At 35.9% G+C, this 19,084-nt stretch overlaps 1 protein-coding gene and 1 long non-coding RNA gene across 6 annotated transcripts; both read right to left on the bottom strand.

Annotated features, from left to right (window-relative positions):
* Positions 1-422: 422 nt before the first annotated feature.
* Positions 423-9,385, bottom strand: LOC132299408 (uncharacterized). 5 transcript variants are annotated; one of them, XR_009480108.1, is made up of 10 exons: positions 9,305-9,385; positions 3,229-3,319; positions 2,989-3,072; positions 2,769-2,858; positions 2,346-2,423; positions 1,945-2,049; positions 1,604-1,734; positions 1,345-1,430; positions 804-914; positions 423-676 (listed from the first exon to the last, which is right to left on the bottom strand). It is a non-coding gene; the product is annotated as an uncharacterized LOC132299408 (long non-coding RNA). The 5 variants fall into 5 exon arrangements; XR_009480107.1 differs by having other exon boundaries at positions 804-1,430; positions 1,604-1,762; XR_009480106.1 differs by having other exon boundaries at positions 804-1,430.
* Positions 9,386-14,884: 5,499 nt separating this feature from the next.
* On the bottom strand, positions 14,885-16,575 carry LOC132298655 (alcohol dehydrogenase 1-like). The gene has a single exon (XM_059795051.1). It carries the CDS (start codon positions 16,573-16,575, stop codon positions 15,451-15,453), a length of 1,125 nt encoding a protein of 374 aa, XP_059651034.1. The 3' UTR covers positions 14,885-15,450.
* Between the last annotated feature and the right edge of the window lie 2,509 nt (positions 16,576-19,084).

Genomic DNA, 19,084 nt, shown 5'->3' with positions numbered 1-19,084 from the left:
GCAGAAGCAGTACATTAACAATCTGGGAACCATCTGATATCGAAAGAAAAGGTCCGAAAAAAGGCACTAACTGAAGCTGAACAGTGTAAGAACGGAACACCACCAAAATAACCATCTATTGGACTTTTTGAATCAGTTCTTTGAAGGAGGATAGATTCTGATATATCTGAACCCTTCTCGGTAAAATGAACATAAGATTAGGACAGAATTGAATTTTCCAAACGTTGGATAGACATAAGATCGATGTTGTCAGCCTCGTGTCCTTGAACTGCAATGTTGGTAAAACTGCAGTATCATCAATTCTCTTGGTACACTAAAAGGATGCAGAAGGTTTCAAGCAATTTTCTTGGACAAAACAATTATTTTAAGGGAAGTGATTTTCTCTTTCACAATTTTTCAAAAAAAAAATTTTTGCCCAACAATTAAGAGAATGATAGTTCATTTTTCATTGTGTTGGATTTTTTTTTTTTAATGTTACATGGTAGGAAAAATGTAAGAATTTCACACTTAAGCTGGTTCACATATAAAAAGTGATAAAAGTATTTAATCTAATACGATCTCAACTTTGAGGTTAAGCAATACGAATATGAAGAAGAAGCAGACTGCAGACTAATTCAATGATGTGCTGATCAAGCTATCCCAGAACGCAGGCCGAAACTGAAAATTCTGACTTTTCCTGAGAAGTTAAAAAGGAAATATAACATAATGGTAAACAACAGTTTCAATAGTATCATCTCCTTTCTAAAAGAATGAATAAGAAGAAGAAAAGAAAGAAACAAATACAAGAGCACATTATTACTAACTTGTAGTTGCAATTTGTAGAATGGAATGTGCAATCTTTGTCTGTTTCTAGCAATGATTCATCCACCCAGTTTTGTGTAATTGTCCCACACAAAATAAATAAATCAATTGAGCTTCAAAAAAAAAAAAGAAAAAGACGATAGAGAGAGAGAGAGAGAGAGAGCGAAAATGAACAAGTATAGAGAAGAATAAGATGGGAGTTTTACAGTGATCAATGAATTCATAACATAAATGATGGATTTAGCTTGAATGTTACTGTTATAGTTATATAGAAACGTATGGGTGATTTAATTCTAAGTTGTTGTAATGGAACATTATTCATCAAATGAGTTTCATCATAAGGTAACTTATTCTAAAAACTGTCTCACATATTGCATTAGCTAACGACCTAACTAATGGAAGACCGCGTGAATAAGCACTAAAATTGTCAAACGACGGAAAAATGAAGGCAATTTAAGAATTATTGTTACCATTAGCAAACTCCAGAGTTTAAGTGCACCACGTGAATAAAAGTAACAAGGAAATGTTGCTGAGCACACTTACGAAGATTCGAGCCACAAAACAGTATTCCAGTCCTTGACTAACCATAGTTGGGTTTGGATGCACTTCTCTAGCCTTTGCCGGATGGACTAAATGTTGCGAAATTAAACAGAAAACGCATAAAAGAGATCAAACACACACAATAAGTACAAACAGATTTTTACTTGGTTCACCCAAAGAATCAGGGCTATGTCCAAGGGTTGAAGGGATTTCATTATGATAATCAAAACAACAATGGATACAAAGAGTTCAGAATGGATACCTTCACACCAAGGCAACATAACAAGTGCGGAAATTCCAAAATACCCTCCAAAAAATTCAGGAGTTGGGCCTTGGTTGGCTCCACACTACCCATCACTGAAAGTGTTAAGGAACATATTACCTCCCGTCCCCCTGAAGCAAACTTATAATGTCAACCACCCTGAATATTAGAAATCTAGTTTGAGAACTAGGAAAAGCACTCACATAAGCACATAAAGATGACGCCAAGTTCATCAATCATTTCCCCACAAGGGAAGACCCATGGACTAGACAACCCAAATAATTAGTTGTAAAGCACAATTCTAAACAATATGTTCACTAGTAAGTGGTAAAGTGTCTTACAAGTAATCTAATATCTTTGACTTGTTTGTTATTGCCCAGTAACACAGCTTGTCTCCGTTACCACTAAACATATGCTCACAACTCATATTCCCTCTTGCTTCCTTCCTGCAACACGGGAAGAAAGAAATTAGGTCTTAACTCTAAATATAATGCAGGCAAAAAAAGATAATCCATGTGGCCGATCCCGTTGAAACAGGATGAAGGGAAGGATGGTGATAATGATAAGGCAGAAAAATGTAAAATAAAATGTTTAGTGATCTGAATCAGGTTTTGCAACCTTGATCCTTGATAGAGAACAAAACTCCAGTAAGTGCATAAGATTCTTTCTTCTGAGATGTTGTCTTAGACTACTAACACTTATCCCGACAACCTTGGCCAATTGCTTTGTGGCGGCAACGTACCTTGGCCAATTGCTTTGTGGCTGCTCATGCTCAATGGTTTTTATAATCGCCCTTTGGCTGCTTTCACCCTCTTTCTTCCTGTAAATTTGCATAAACTTCATATTAATATGCTGATCGAACAAAACAAGTTACAAATTTATATCAAGCGATGGAACTAAAGTCCTGCATTGAAGATGCATGCCCATTGTACACCTTTATCTGTTGTTCATACATGAGTTCTGGCAGAAATTAACGAATAACTGCATTTTGTTTTTCAGATTGATGTTTAGTCGTACAAATTGAACATTGGACATTTCTTGAGAAGGTGAAAAATAAAAAAAATAAAATAATATTTAAGGACAATTTCAAAAGTATGATCTCCTTTTATCTACATTCAAAGAAGTTGCACAAGCAAAAAAAGAAATACGAAGAGAGGACAATTACTATTTGGTAATTGCAATTCATAGAATGAGTTGTGCCTATCTTGTTTGTTTCAAGCAATGACTCGGCCACCCAGTCCTGTGAACATGTTCCCTGAAAATAAATAAATAAATAAAATCAATTGTAGTTTATATATAGAGAGCAACAACGAACAAAAAGATAGAAGAATAAGATGCAGTTTTATGGTAATAAAAAAAACTCATATCCGAAAGGATGGATTTACCTTGTATGTCAGCCCGATCGTGAAACAGAAACATTTGGGATGTGAGCAATCATTGGTCAGTCTTCCCCTGATTCTTTCCGGAATCTATCATATAACAAGTCAGAAACAAATTTTACTTTTGAGTTGTTGTAATGCAGTTAGTGAGATCAATTTGGGGCAGGTGTTAATGAAAAGTCACTCAAGTAAAATGCAGGCAGAAAAAATGGAAGATAATTTGTATAAGATTCTTTCCCGACTCACCTCTGTTACACATAATCTTGTCTAGACTGCTAATGGGCATCCCTACAGCCTTGGTCAATTACTTTGCAGCTGCTTCTACATCTATTTCTTCCTGTAAATTTTCAGAAACTTTATGCTAATCAATATGAAAGGAAAATATTTCTATACTAAAGAGCTATGTGAATAGTGCTTAAAGTTGGATTGCTCAATGTAGCTAAAAGTTCATGGCATTTCAGATATGTTCGAAGCTAACTCTTGGAACTTGGGAGTTGAAGAAACTAAGTAGTAAAAAATGAAGACCTGCATTTTGTTGTTATATCATCGTGATTGATGTTAAACAGAGCTATTATTTTGGTTGGTCAAGCAAAAAGATTTGGCTTACCTGTTAAATGACAGGTATTATGATCCTGGAATTTTTCTGATCAGTATTATGTTCCGCTTTTGTTAGTGTGTAATGCCAATAGGGAGAGTCCATGGACCTAGTTTCATTATATCTTATAACCTTAATGTATACCATGAAAACTGGAACAGAAGTTATTTTTAGGAAAGTGATCTAGCCCCTGCATCAAGCAAAACTGGACGTAGTTAAGAAAATGATAGTTCATTTTACAATGCGATGGGTGGAATTTTTTCTTAAATTGAATTGTTACATGGTAGGAAAATTGTAAAAATTTCACAAGCTGGTTTATGGAAGTGATAAAATAATATAATCTAATCGCCTTTGAGATTAAGCAACAAAAATATGAAGAAGAAGAAGAAGACTGTAAGACAAATCCAATTATGTGCTCATGAGCTGGGCAAATCCAATTATGTGCTCATGAGCTGGGCTGCCCTAGAACAAATGCACAAACTCAACATTGGATATTTCCTGAGAAAAAAATAAGTTAATGGTAAATGTCAATTTTAATAGTACCATGTGCATTGATGGAAGTTGCACAAACAAAAACAATATATAATGAAGATCTGCATTTAGTTGTTGCATCATCATGATACTCAAGCAAAAAGACTTGGATTGCCTATTAAATGGAAAGAATATAATCTTGAAATTTTTAGTGCGTAATGCACAGACCTCGTTTCATTATTCCTTATAGGCAAACTTGTCATAACCTAGTGTATACCATGAAAACTAGGGCAAAATTTATTTTAAGGAAAGTAATTTAGTACTTGGCCGGCGTGAGTAAATTATTCTAATAATTTTCTTTTTCTTTCACAATTTTGCACATTTTTTTCCAACATTTAAGAGAATGATCGTTCATTTTTCAGTTGTGTTGGAATAAATTTTTTTCTTAAATTATAATGTTACATGGTAGGAAAAAGGTAAAAATTTCACAAGCTGGTTTATAGAAATGATAAAAATAATTTAATTTAATAAGATGTGTCCCCTTTGAGATTAAACAATTTGAATATGAACAAGAATAAGACTGTAAACCAATGGAATGATGTGCGGATAAAGCTAACTAATCCACAAATGGAATTTGGCATTCCCTAAGAAGGCGAAGAGGAAAAACAAGATAATAGTATCATCTTTTTATAAACGAAAAGAAATAAAATCAGTTGAACTTGAAGAGAGAGAGAGAGAAATTGAACAAGAAGAGAGAAGAATAGAATGGATTTACCTTGTATGTATGTCACTACCATATATTAACACGTGGGATGTGAGCAATCTTAGGCCAATCTTTCCCCGTTTCTTTCTGGCATCTATCATATAAATCACGGGTGCATGATCCAATTGTGAGTTATTGTAACGCAGTGAGAAGATGCATCCCATCAGGCAGTGATGTCAAATTCTGGCAGTCCAGGATTTGAAGGCTTTCAAGTGAAGTGAGGCACTACTCCTCTGGGAGAGTAACTAGATCTTCAATTCTCCATAAAGACAGAGACTTTAAATTGGAAAGAGGAGGAAAAAGCAAAGAAGAAGATGAAGAAGAGGTTGCCAGTGTATCTGTTGGTGGGGTTGGGGACACCAATGTCATCTTTAACTCTTCTTCTACTACCTTCTTGCTGACGTCAAAGAGAAATAGTTGTTCAAGACATGGTTGCAGAATAGGCATTGATGCCAGATTAGGGCAATATCGGATGGATAATTGGGAAAGAGAAGGAAATGATGGGAGCTTCTTCAAATGTTGTTGTTGTTGGTCCTGTAAAGTTGTTGTTGCTTCTTCTTCTGCTTGGCTCCTCCACCATCCCTTCAGATTATGCAAAGACGAGAGTTGAAGTGTTTTGAGGGATGGGAAGAATATTGGTGTTGGTGCTGCTCCTCCCACTGGATGAAGATGAAGAGCACAGAGAATCCTCACTACCACTCCCACTACTACTACTCTTGTCCTCCATGTACTCCATGGATTCCATACTCCAAAGACTCATAAATTGGAGAGAAGGAACTTGCCCAAATAGTGGAAGATGTTTGCATCTGCGACAGTCCCACATATGAATTCTCACAAGACACGTCAACATGCGGCATTCCAGTCAAGGCACGACACTTGCGAAGCTCAAGATGCCTAAGGTTAACCAATTCTTTAATCTAATCAGGCAATTGTTTAAGCCGCCAACACTCGGAGAGTTTTAAGGTTTGCAAATTTTTCAACTTGGTTATAGAACTTGGCAGGCTTTCAATTTCAATATTACTAAGACTAAGAAACCTCAAATGTTTCATCATGCTTATATTACAAGGCACCACCTCCATCTTCTGCATATCCAACACACGTAACCTTTTAAATGTTGAATCAATCCTTTCAAAAACTTGATCCATTCCAAACCTGCTTGCATCCTTCATTCTCAGCGTTCGTAATTTGTGAGCTCTAAACAAGTGGGTTGGATTTTCCCCTGATAAATGTAATGACAAGTGACGAGTTCTGTCAGTAATATTTTTCGCATTCGAATTCACTACAGAACTCTTGGGCCTCACAACAAATTCTGCAACGTCGTGGACAAGATCATGCATTTTGTAACTTCTTATATCACCCCATTCATCTTTTTGAACATCTTGAAAAAGAGATCTCCTCAGTAAATCCATAAAATACAAATTACCTACATCCTCTAATTGTTGATTTTCATAACCTGACTGAATGAATCCATGAGCAATCCACAATTGGATTAATTCTCTCTTATCAATCTCTTCATCTTTCACATATAAGAAACAAAATGCAAAACATCCCTTCAAATGCGAAGGAAGATGATCGTAACTTAACTTTAGAATAGGCAAAATAATACCCTCTTCTTGAGCTATTTTTGACAAATCATTATTTTTTAAAAACAACCATTCATCATCTTTTCTTTGGAGTACAGTAGGCTTCCTACAGCCCTAATGGCAAGAGGAACTCCACACTTTTGTGCAATTTCCTCCCCAATTTTGACTCGATGTGTATTCTTCAACCCTTCCACATTTTTGAATGCCATTTGCTTAAACAAAGACCATGACTCCTCCTAAGACAAACCTTTTAAAACATATGATGAATTTGCACCTGTGACATTTGCAACTAATTCACTACGGGTTGTCACTAATATCTTACTTTCCCTTGAACCACCCATCAACAAATTTCTCAGTTCTAACCATTTTTTGTGATTATCATTCCACACATCATCCAACACAAGTAAATATTTGGTTTCGTCGATTTTTTTCCTAAGATTTTCTTGCAATTTATCCATCGAAGAATTTTCAGGCTTTTTCCCTGTTGCAGACTCTATGATCTTTTCTACAATGAGTTTCACATCAAAAGGTTCAGAAACACACACCCACATCTTAAGTTTAAAATATTTAGTGACCTCTTTGTCATTGTATACTAACTGCGCAAGTGGGGTCTTTCCTAGTCCCCCAATGCCAACAATTGCAACAACCGACACATTCTCCTCCACATTACTGTCTAATACCAGTTTTACCATTTCTTCTTTACCAGCATCCCTCCCAATAACACTTTAGGCATGTACAAAAGAGTGAGTCTCCTCCCTCTTACTATTCTCTGTAGGCCGTTCAGTGAGGTGAAATTTTTTCTTGTCTTCTGCAATTCATCTAGTCTCTCCCTAATGGCCTTAATCTCACGAGCCATCTTACTTTTGAAAGCGAATGGGTTTGAGCATGACAAGAAATTGCGTACCTTCTCTAGCCTTTTGTTCAGAGTCGTAACTTGTTGCCGAAAATCTTCAGTGGAGAAGTCGTCAAGCAAGTCATCAGCATCATAAAATGCATCGTAGAGCTTTTCAAGCCAGTCTTCAACCTCATGATTTGTGGCTTTCTGCTCCTCTGCATCAAGAAGCACGGCTCTAATTGTGGAAACCGTGTTTTCGAGTTTGTGAACTTCATTCTCAACACCCCGCACTAGTTTGATCTCTTGGTTGACCATGGAAACCAACTTCTTCAGGAGTTTAGATACAATATTATAAATAAATGTCTGACATTATTTCTTGATGAGAATGATTATCAATACTGTGGTTGTGAAGCTGTTGGACAAGCCTTGCTTAATGTTTTATAATGGAATGATGGGAGTAAATTTTTTATTTATTTATTATTATTATTTTTTTTTGTGACTCTTGTTTACGAGAAGATGCTTTTGAGGGAATAAAAAATAAATAAATCATTCAAAAATGCATCCTAGTCCTACAAAACAACTTTCAGTGGTCCAATTTCAAGATTCCTTTATTTACATATGCATGCGTGGATTTAGTTTTTGACCTCTTTTGAAAAGTAAGATATATAGTATGGACACAGACATAGAATACGAATATTCAGTTAGGCAACTCACTGCAAATATTCGGTGTGACTCAGGCCGGCCATGAGATTCCAAATATTTTGAGAGGCCCTAGGCGAACTTTCAAATGTGAGGCCCTTGAGTTTCACACACACAAAAAAGAATTATAAGAGTGCGAAATTTTAACACGATATTTTCAAATTCTATAGCTAATATAATTGTACCCCTGTGCATTGTGCATAAGACAACTAACTAATAACTATAAATTTATCACCACCAACAAATAATTGTGCACCTGTACAGTGTGCATAAGACAACTAACTAATAAGTATAAATCTATCACCACCAATAAATAATTGTGCGTTGTGCAGTGTGCTTAAGACAACTAACTAATAATAACTATAAATTTTTATCACCACCAATAAATAATTGTGCGTATGTGCAGTGTGCATAAGACAGCTAACTAATGACAATAAATTTATCAATTAAAGAGTGCGAAATTTTCACAAGCACAAAATAAAAAATGAAGAGAACAGAAAATTGCAGCTTCTTTTACATTCATTGTTTATATAGCTACTAAAATTTGATGATTACAAATGACAAACATATGTGAAGATGAGGTGACTACACTATCATATATAGTTGTGTCTCTCACTCTTTATATTAACTACACTACACTTTGTGTGTGTGTTTTTTGGGAGCCAATTACCTGCAGTGATTGATGGATCATTGCTACAGAAGACTTGTGCAAATTAATAGAAAAAAAAAAATCATTAACTTTTGTTTTGTTAAAGCCTGCTCTTGATTTCCATGTGTTTGTACATTCTGATGGCAAGTGCTTTGACAGTATTATTAACTGAAATTCTAGCTGAGCCAACTTCAAATAACATCAATAATGGTGGTATGTATCTTCAAAATATAAAACCCTTAATTTGGCACTTTTAAGTATGGGAATAATTTAGAGATCGAAAAAGTTAATTATTACCTCAACCCACTAGAAGGGATCCTTAAGTTTCGTGGGATTGAATGTGAAAATGCAAAAAATTATGAGGAAAAGGGGTAGGTTGCTGCAGTTGTGAGATTGGAGTGGACATAAGAGGGAAAAAAAAAAAAGTACCTACCATAGATTATGTACTCGATCGCCATGAAAGACACATGTCGAAAGGCACACACTTATTAAAATACTAAGAGAACCACAATATATTCATTCAGCTCTTGAAAGCCATCACACACAGTGACACACACAAAACCCTAGCTACTTTTCACGATTGGAACAAAGGTAAAGGCCCGAATCAAACGAACCAAATTTAGAACAAATCAAATGATGAGATTAACGAAAGAAAAAAACATATATAAAAGATCGATTCATGCAAAAGGAGAGAGAAGAGAGAGAGAGAGAGAGAGGATGAACATACCTTGTCACCTTAGGCGATGGCGGAGGCTGCGCCTTGCGGAGTGTCGAGGCAGATTGTGTCGTTTGAAACTTGCCCTAACTTATTTTTATTTTGGGTAAAGTACATTGACACCCCCCGAGGTTTGGGGAAAGGACAAGCAGAGGAAAGTTAGCATATTTTTGGACAATGACACCCCTTCAAGTTTGAAAAATGGACAAAGAGACCCTGAAGATGGTAAATTGACCTTATTACCCTTTCAAATAAAATTAACATTTTAATTGACTTAAATACCCTTTGATTAAACCCAAACCCGAAACCAAACCCGAACCCGAACCCGAACCCGAACCCGCCTGCGTATATTATACAGTTCACCAGAAGAGAGAGAAGGGAGAAGGGAGATCAGATGGATGGTGGTTGTGGCCGCGGTGGTGGGTGTAGAGAGAGGGGGAAGAGAGGGGCGGCCATAGTTGAAGAGATGAGGTGAAGAGGAGAGAGAGGAAAAAGCATCGGCAATGACTGCGACAGTTGGGGTGGCGGCGATGACTGTGACAGTGGCGGCGAAACCCAGAAGCATCGGCGAAACCCTGAAATTGCCGGCGAGGACCAAGCTCCAATGACGATGCGGCCACGGACTGAATAGTGTGGCGAAGTTTAGAAACCGAGCAACAAGAGATCGACGAGCAAAAACAATCCGGCGAGGACCAAGCTCCGATGACGACAAGGTTCAGATAAGCACAGTCCGGCGACCGTCACCTGCAAGGCCGAGGAGGCTGAAGTGGCCATCGCTTCTGCCGTCCGTTTTGAGTCCAATTAGAGCCCTTTTCCGTGCAAAGGTGAGAATTGGGGATGGTGATGTGCACAGATGAGAGGGTCATATATATGTGTGTGTGTGTGTGCGTGTGTATGAGAGAGGGGGAAGAGGGTGGTGGTGGCGGCGGCGGCACCGATCTCATCCTCAAATCTTCCCTGCAGGCTCAAACATCAACTCTTTACCGCTGTCAAGAATGAAAGACGCCGGCGTGGGGAACGTCTCTGTCAATCCCGGTCAAACCCGGCTTGTCCAAGGCCGAGTTCGCCGCCCGAACCGAGGCTGAGCTCCGGCGAGGTCGAGGAGGTGGCAGTGGCAGAGCTCCTTTTTGGCGTCTTCTTTAGTGGGTGGTGATTATGGAGGTTGGGGGTTGGTGGAGATTGGGGGCGGTGGTGACTGGTTGTTGGTGTGTGTGTGTGTGTGTATGTGTGTGTAAATATATATAAGTATATATGAAAAAGGGTATTTTGGCCATTTAAGTTTTAAATATTTTATAATTAAAATTAATAAAATAGTGAAGGGTAAAATGGACTTTTCACTTGATTTAAGGCTCTGTTTGGAGGGTAAATTTCACAAGGGGGTGTGTTTGTCCAAAAACAAGCCAACTTTCATCTGTCTGTCCTTTCCTCAAACCTCAGGGGGTCTCTTTGTACTTTACCCTTTTATTTTTTATTTGGGTAAAGTACAACCACCCATGAGGATTAACAAAAGTACACTCAGACAAAATTTACTTATTTTTTTTTTACAAAGATACCTCTAAAGGTTCAAAAATGGATAAATATATCCCTTTACATAAAAAATTAACTAAATTATTCTTTGACTGTTTAGGAGACTTTTTTAACTTTACAATTTAATAAATTGAACCAATCTACCTCATGAATAATTTATGCATAAAAAAAAAAGTAAAAAAAAAAAAAAAAAAAAACTTTATATTGGTCATTTTTTTTTTTTTTTTGTTATTTACTTTATAAATGTCCAACTTTTTAAAAATGTAGACGTCTAAAATGATTTTTTGATTCAATAAATATATTTCAAATATATTATATTTTGTTATTACTTCTTTTATTTTTCTTTTATATTTTTTAAATTAAGATACTTAACTCTTTATCTAAAAAAATTAAACCAATCTCTTTTTCTTAAAAATAAAAAATATGGTACCAGTATAACTTTATGTATCTTAAATTATATATCAAATATTATACGTTTACCAGTATAACTTTATGCATCTTAACTTTATGCATGCCTTTGTTTTATTGTTTTTTTTCCTTTGTTTTATTATTATTATTTTTCCCTTTTATATTGAGAAATGCATAATATTTGATATATAATTTAAAATGCATAAAGTTATACTGGTATCATATTTTTTATTTTTAAGGAAAAGAGATTGGTTTAATTTTTTTAGAAGAAAAAATGAAACATCTTAATTTAAAAATAAAAAAGAAAAAGAAAAGAAATAATAACAAAATATAATTTATTTGAAATATATGTATTGGATCAAAAAATCATTTTAGACGTCTACATTTTTAAGAAGTTGAAACATTTATAAAGTAAATAAAAAAAATAATTTTTTTTTTTTTTTTTTGGTTATGCATAAATTGTTCATGAAGGTAGATTGATCCAATTTATTAAATTACAAAGTTAAAAAAGTCTCTTAAACGGTTAAAGAGTAATTTGGTCAATTTCTCATGTAAAATGGTGTCTTTTCCAATTTTGAACCTAAGGGAGTATCTTTGTCCAAAAAATAGATAAATTTAATTTGAATGTTCTTTTACCAAATCTCAAGAGGTGTGACTGTATTTTACCCTTTTTTATTTTTTCCATCTCCTATGGGCCTCAAGGCAACGGCCTTGCTCCAGGTGTGACTATCATTAGTTATGTGACCTTTTTTTCTTTTTCTTTTTTTTTTTGTTTTCTTTTTTTTTTTCACACACAAAAACCATAGTTATCTTCTTTCACATATTAATTAAAGGACAATACTTAGGTGAGGATCTAAGTATTGTTTTTAATTAAAACTCAAATTTTATAATATGAGTTCAATTAAAACTCATCCTGGTAATATTATTACAATTAAATTACATAAAATTCAATAAAAAAATTCAGGGTGGACATATATATATATATATATATATATATATATATAAGACAATTGAAAAAAAACAGACCATGTGCACTCTCCAAATAATTTCAAAAGCTAAAAAAACAAAAGAAAAGGTTGGTTAGTGATTGGAAAAAGCAGAGCGAAGCACTAAGTAGGGTCAGAATTGTTGAGAGATTTATTCAAAATTCGTCAATAATGGACCACTACTAGGTAATGCATGACAAAATAATAAAAAATTCATTACCTAACTGGTAAAGGTTATAAAAGTTTCAATTGGAGTCGTTGTGAGTCTTGTTTAACCAAAAGTTGAAAAGCAGCCTTCAGTGCTCCAATTTTAAAATTCGATTACTTTCACTATTCCTTCTCAAAAAGAGAAAAATAAAAAAATACTTATTCCTACTTATTGTGTCTCTTACTCTTCCTTTTCCAAACACTGTGAATCCCGTTGTATTATGTATGGCATTACATCCTGGCAGAGTAGCTCATGGTCATTGATCATGATTATGAGTAGCGATGGACCTAGAAAATTATGTTAGAGGGCCGCATTTAATAATAACAACATAAATACTTTTAAATCATGAAATTGGGGGCAATAGTGGGTTTTTCTTATAATTTCAATGGGGGCAATTTGAAAATGTCATAGGAACATAGGTCAAAAAAAATAAAAATAATAGGGTGTAAAATACAAAAAAATAGACAATTTCAGTGGGTCAATTACCCACACTGGGCTTACTGTAGATCCACGCATGATTATGAGAAATATATTATGACTATGTTTGTGTGGAATTAAAATTGCATTGTAATCCACTAATCCCACCAATTCAATTCCAAATCTATTGTTTCGATAAACTTCGGATTGAATTCCAATACCAATTTTATTGTTTGGATAAATTCTGATTTGGAATTCAATTAAAAATGATTAATTAGTTATATGAATATATATACCAACACATGCACTTATATAGACATACACATTTATATAAAATTAACATATATACACATATGAATATATAAATAAAAATATTTGTATATGATTTAGTTTCCGTGTCTAGAGACGAGGATGAATGGCTATCAAGACGAAAGAATAATGAGAAGAAAAAAAATAATATATATATATATATAGTAAACAAGGAATAGTAAATGAAAAAGATATGTAGGCCTCAAATCAAATAAAGCCCAAATATAGATGGACCAAATAAGCTGACTTAAGCCCAGAACCAATGAACAAACAGAGCCCAAAATCTAATTGTTGCCACTGCAAACATATAGACATTGATAACAGCCATCAATGGCTGTCGGAGACAATCCGGTGAACGATGGCGGTCAGAGCACAAAGGAAGAGAAAAAGCAACAGAAAAACTCAGATTCAGCTCTTACCCAAAGTTCTCACCGAGAAAAACCTCCATTTAGTTTCCTCTACTCCTTTCTCACCAAACAAACAGCAAAAACTATCAATGCAAAGAAAAACCCTAGTTTAGAGAAAGCAATTGATCTTATCTGTTGTTACAGAGTCGAACACATAGATCTGATGATTTGGTTTGCGCTGTCCAGATCAAGGCCGCCCTACGGCGTCTATTCCGCCGCCAACACCGCCGTCGTGAGCCTAACATGAGGGCTGTCGATGAAGTTGCCGCCGGCATTTGGCCTCATCTTGGTTGCCGCCGGCGAACAAGTTGTGGAGGTTGAGGGCTGAGAGTGATCGTAAATTGATGGTTCGTTGGTATCGAGATGGAGCTGGGACGTTTTGATTGGTGGAACAATCACGCGGGCGCGCGCCCCCCCACCCCCCCAACACACACACACACATATATATATTTGCAAGAACAATCAATCGATCACATTATTCAACTTCAAAATTATGCTGATGAAGAAAAAAAAACACATTCCGATAGAAAAGAAAAAATAAAATAAAATAAAATGACAGTAGATAGCCACAAACCAAAGCTAGTGTTAATTTCTCACCATATTATTGATTAATGAGATAAAAAGAATGACAGTTTTACCAATTAATCATGTTTGGAAAGAAAGAAAGAAAAGTTAGTTTTGGAAGATAAAAAAACATATACGTAAGAAGTGATAAAATAAAAAAATGTAAAGATTGTGCTTAAACATCATTTAAACTAAAGTGATAATTTAAAAATAAAGAAAGGATTAAAAGAGAATAAAACATGTACTAATAAGACTCAAATGTTATTTTATTTTTGTCTTTTATAAAATAAAGGTAAAATTAATATTGATTTTTTTTTTTTTAATTAAACCTTGAAACCTCTTCATTCCATTTCTTCCAATTACCGGAAGGAAAATAGAATCTACTCATCATGATATGTTTTCTTCCATTTTCTTTCTTACCAAGCACAATATGTCATTTTCCTTCATTACTTTTTTTTATTTATTATTATTATTATTTTTTTTTATTATGCCTTCAGCCGAACTTGTAAGTGATACTATATACACATGTACAAAATACAATTTTCATAATTTTTATCGTTCTTCTAATGATTCCGGATGCTTTTTGCAACCTAGCACCCCTCTATATCTTGATTACAATAGTCATTAAAAATGTTAATTTTAATCAATTTTGAAAAAATCTCAACAACCAATGTCTATGAAATAAAAATTTTCTTAAAAAAAAAGAAGAAATTATTCACTTCAACAATGTATATTTTTAATCTCAAAATTGTTGGCAGGTCTTACAAGTGACCCAATTGGCCATATGATAAAAAAGACAAATGATCAACATTCAACAATAACCTATTCCGGAACTTAAAATTTTTTACTAAACCTCAAAATCTCTATCCTCATTAAGCTCTCTATATTTTTATCTGTTTCTCCCTAACATCATAAAATTCTTAATGGACAACATAATTAAACCTTCTACTTTAATGTTTATTGGATATTATTACCTTCTTTAATTTTCAATGAACGATCGATCATCTTCATTGAGGGAGACCTTTATTTCATCTAGGGCAAAGATTAAACCACCAGGTAAAACCTAAATGGTCAACTCTCATAACCTGATAATGCAATCTCCACTCTTGATGAACTACACAACCCTCTCTAACGTTGGAGAGATCCAAATCCACTAAGCCGAAGATGCTTAATCAATTTGGTCATTTATACAATTATTGCACCCACCAAATATTTTGCTAACATCATTTTTTTTTTTTTTTTTTTTTTTTTTTTTTGTTCTTCATCTTTTGTGAAAATGTTTTAATTGCATTCATATACAATACAATCTTTAATAATTATTGCTAAAAACACTCAGATCTTGATTATTACTTTGATACAATCCGGTTGCATCAACAGCTCAGATGCTCTGCCTACTTCGTCCAGAGAGATTTCATGAGTCAAAAGCTCATCCAATTTGATCTCCTTATTTACACATTTGTCAGCTATAACTGGTAAATCAGACTTAGTTTTTACCCCTCCAAAAATGGAACCCTTCACGGTCCTACCAAGCAACAAGCTAGGAAAAGGTAGCTGCATATCATCATTCCCTGCACCAATTGCCACCATTGTTCCTCTCCCAGTCTTAACCGCTTCAAGAGCCTCTTTCACCTCCGGCACAACTCCGGTGCACTCGATGCAATAATCCACCCCCATTCCCTCCGTCATGTCTCTTATCACTCCCGAAACAGATTTATCATATTTAGTCGGGTTGATGAAATCAGTCATCCCGAAAACTCGGCCTTTCTCAGCTCTTTTCTCATTTTTATCAATGCCAATGATTCTTGCTGCTCCTTGCATTCGAGCCCCTTCCAACGCGCCTAGTCCCACAGCGCCAAGCCCAAACACAGCCACCGTTGAGCCCTTTTCGACCCTGCATTGCTTCCAAGGCCCTCCCAATCCGGTTGTGAATCCGCAGGAGATTAAGCTAGCGTGTGTTAGAGGCATGCTCGAATTAATCTTGACGACATAGTTGATGTCAATAACTGCGTACTCTGACCATGTGGAGCAGCTAAAGAGGTGGTAGAGCTTTTGCCCTCCGACAGACATTCTTGACGTGTTGTCGGGCATTAGGCCTGTGGCAGGCCAAGGGTATGTTGTGCACACATTAGTCACTCCTGACCTGCAATTCCCACACTCCCCGCATTCTCCCAGGAAGGTTGGGATGACGAGGTCCCCCTCTTTGAGCTCGGTTACTCCATCGCCAACACGCTCCACCACGCCAACACTTTCGTGTCCTAGCGCTCTAGGGTACACCGGGATTGGGTATCCGTTGGCACACAGAATGTCTGTGTGACAGAGGCTGGCGTATAGCATCTTTACTCTAACTTCTGAAGCTTTTGGTGGCTGTATCTCTATCTCTTCTAACTTTATTGGCTCGCCCATTCCTCTGCACAAGGCTGCTTTGCAGGTTATGACTCCTGTGCTGCTCTTCGACATTGTTGAGAAATGGTAATTCCTATTCGAAATCCTAGAAATGAGGTTTGAATTGGTTGTGCGACTATATCTTGCTTCATTGCGCTCTTTCTTCCGTTTCCCTGCCCGATTGGACTCGTTCCTTGCCTGTTTCGGAATTATTTCTTGGATACACTAAAGTGAATTCGGCTCTGACTTTGCACGAGCCTAGATAGCAAGCTTATTGCATACATGATTTCAGGTTGTGATGTGTGTGAGAGATAACTACTCCCAAATTAATTAGTGTTCTTGAGAGATAAATGACATATGCTCACTCTCCCAATATATTTAGAAGTGATGGTTAATTGGTACCAATTTATGCACATTTTGGGGTTGCAATCTAAATTAAGAGTTGCGTAACAAGGTTACTTGCTATGGTTAGTAAAGACATACATTGTCCTATAAATAGAGAGGAGAAGTTGAAGGCTACAAGTGAGAGCATTCAAAGTGTGGGTGGAAATAACTCTTGTTGGAAGAGGTTTACTTTCTTTGTATACGGAAGGGCACTTGGTGTGAGAGAACTAAATGTATTTCTTTATTAGTGATTGGGTACGGTTGAAGATTGTGAGTAAATTTTGTGCATCCTCTATATTTGTAGGGTTCACAATCACCAGTGAAATTTGACTTTTTTTTGTGGATGTAAGCGTGTTTAGCCTATTGAATTTGTACTTATTTTTCTTTATTACCACTCCTTCTATACTTGTGGGTCCTCATCAAGGTGGAGTTATTTCCCAACTTAAACAACAATTGTAAACTTAATTAGATTACTTATGAGATTGGGTTGCAGGTTAAATCAACCAATCCATCAAAAGGGGAATTTATCGATGGATTGGAAATTTTCTTAATCACCAAGTAAATCGCATCAATGTATGACTATAAAAACTGAGTAAATATAGATAATAAGGGCAAGAGTGTTGCTATTATGCCCAACTAGAAAACAATAAAATCCGACTCATAAAATTACTCTTTTTATTTTTATTTTTTTCACCGGCTTCAATTATTTTTCACGAAAGCAATCGGTGATGGAGATTCACCAGGAGCGGAAGAGATTGACGGAATGTCAGCCACGGATTCGAGCTGATTTCTGGTTGGAATCCGATTACGAATCCGATGATATCACAAGAGTTTTCAAAATTAACGTACTGTGCTTCCGGCGAAAGCGTTGCACCGAAAGTTTTGAATGCCGGTGCGCTGGTCACGGAAAGTTCAGTTCAAATCGTACCTGCTCAACGGCATCGAACCAACACAGATAAGAACACTTTGTTTGCTGTCGTTCAGACCCGCTGCCCGCCGGTAAGAATATCCCGTTACCAACGTTCATTCTCACTGCAGTTTAGTCACGCCATTCTGACGTCGAAATTGCGTCCTTGAGTCGCCAGTGCAGTTCCTCCTTGCCTTTGCCGGACTCCTTTCTCGAAGTTCAGTTCATCGCCGACCTCATCATAGTTTAATAGCATTGTTTCAGTCCACTGTCGTTGCCGGAAAACACGTGAAGAAAGAGGGGCGGGTTTTGCAGAGGGGTGAGAGGGAAAGGTTGTGCGCAGAGAAAGGGAGAGTGTGTTGTGTGCAAATAGTTTGTTGTCACGTGAAAGTCGGGTTTTTGTTGATATATATCTGTCCGTCAAAAATAACATTTTAAGGAAAAATTGCAAATGCTCCACTAGGCAAAGCATTGGCATCACAGTGAAATAAGAGCAGTTCTGTATGTGATGGGGGAGAGTCTACCACCCTACTCACATAAATTAAATTTGGCATGAATAATTCAGCATAAATTTGATAAATGTCGAAGTTAACCCACAAATTATTATTTTTGAAATAAAAATGGATATTTCCCTCTTATTATTTGGATCATGTGAGACAAACCAAACGATGATTGCCATATTTGACCCGTGCCTGAAGCTCTCTCCACAGTAAATGGCGTGTAGATTAACAAACATATTTTGCACACATATGAACATTGGGTATACGAGCCTGGGTAACTTCGTGCGTCCATGTCATTGAATAGATGTTGGTGAGTAGAGGCATGCCATGCCCCCACTCAATCGGGCAACACCATTCAATAAAAAGAATTCCACTCAAATAAATAAATAATAATAATTCATCAACTGAACAATGTATTCTAATTGGGTGAACATACCAATAAAGCTTTATGCTTGTTACAGTTCACTAACAAGCTTATTTGTCCCTTTAAAATAAATAAATAAAATAAAAGTATTATATTGGAATAGCTTTAAGAGTGTGCTTTTACCTTTTTACTCTTTATCGTTATTAAAAATTCCACACCTATTCGTAAACTTCAGCTGAACAAAGCATGTTCTTGTAATACCCCCCTAGGTTTCCAATTTCGGTGTTGCAAAAAAATAGATGACACATTTCTTTGACTAACAAGTTCTCTCATGCATGCTAGCCCAATCATGTTGAATCCAAACCCTTAAAATAATTATTCATCATGCCCTAATGCGCGTAAACAATAATAAGTTTCAACTTGCAGAAA

Source organism: Cornus florida, unplaced genomic scaffold, assembly GCF_030987335.1.
Source record: "Cornus florida cultivar Cherokee Brave unplaced genomic scaffold, ASM3098733v1 CherokeeBrave_3.0.0_Hap2_Chr03, whole genome shotgun sequence".
Classification (NCBI taxonomy): Eukaryota; Viridiplantae; Streptophyta; class Magnoliopsida; order Cornales; family Cornaceae; genus Cornus; species Cornus florida.
This window is presented reverse-complemented; position numbering and strand designations above follow the sequence as displayed.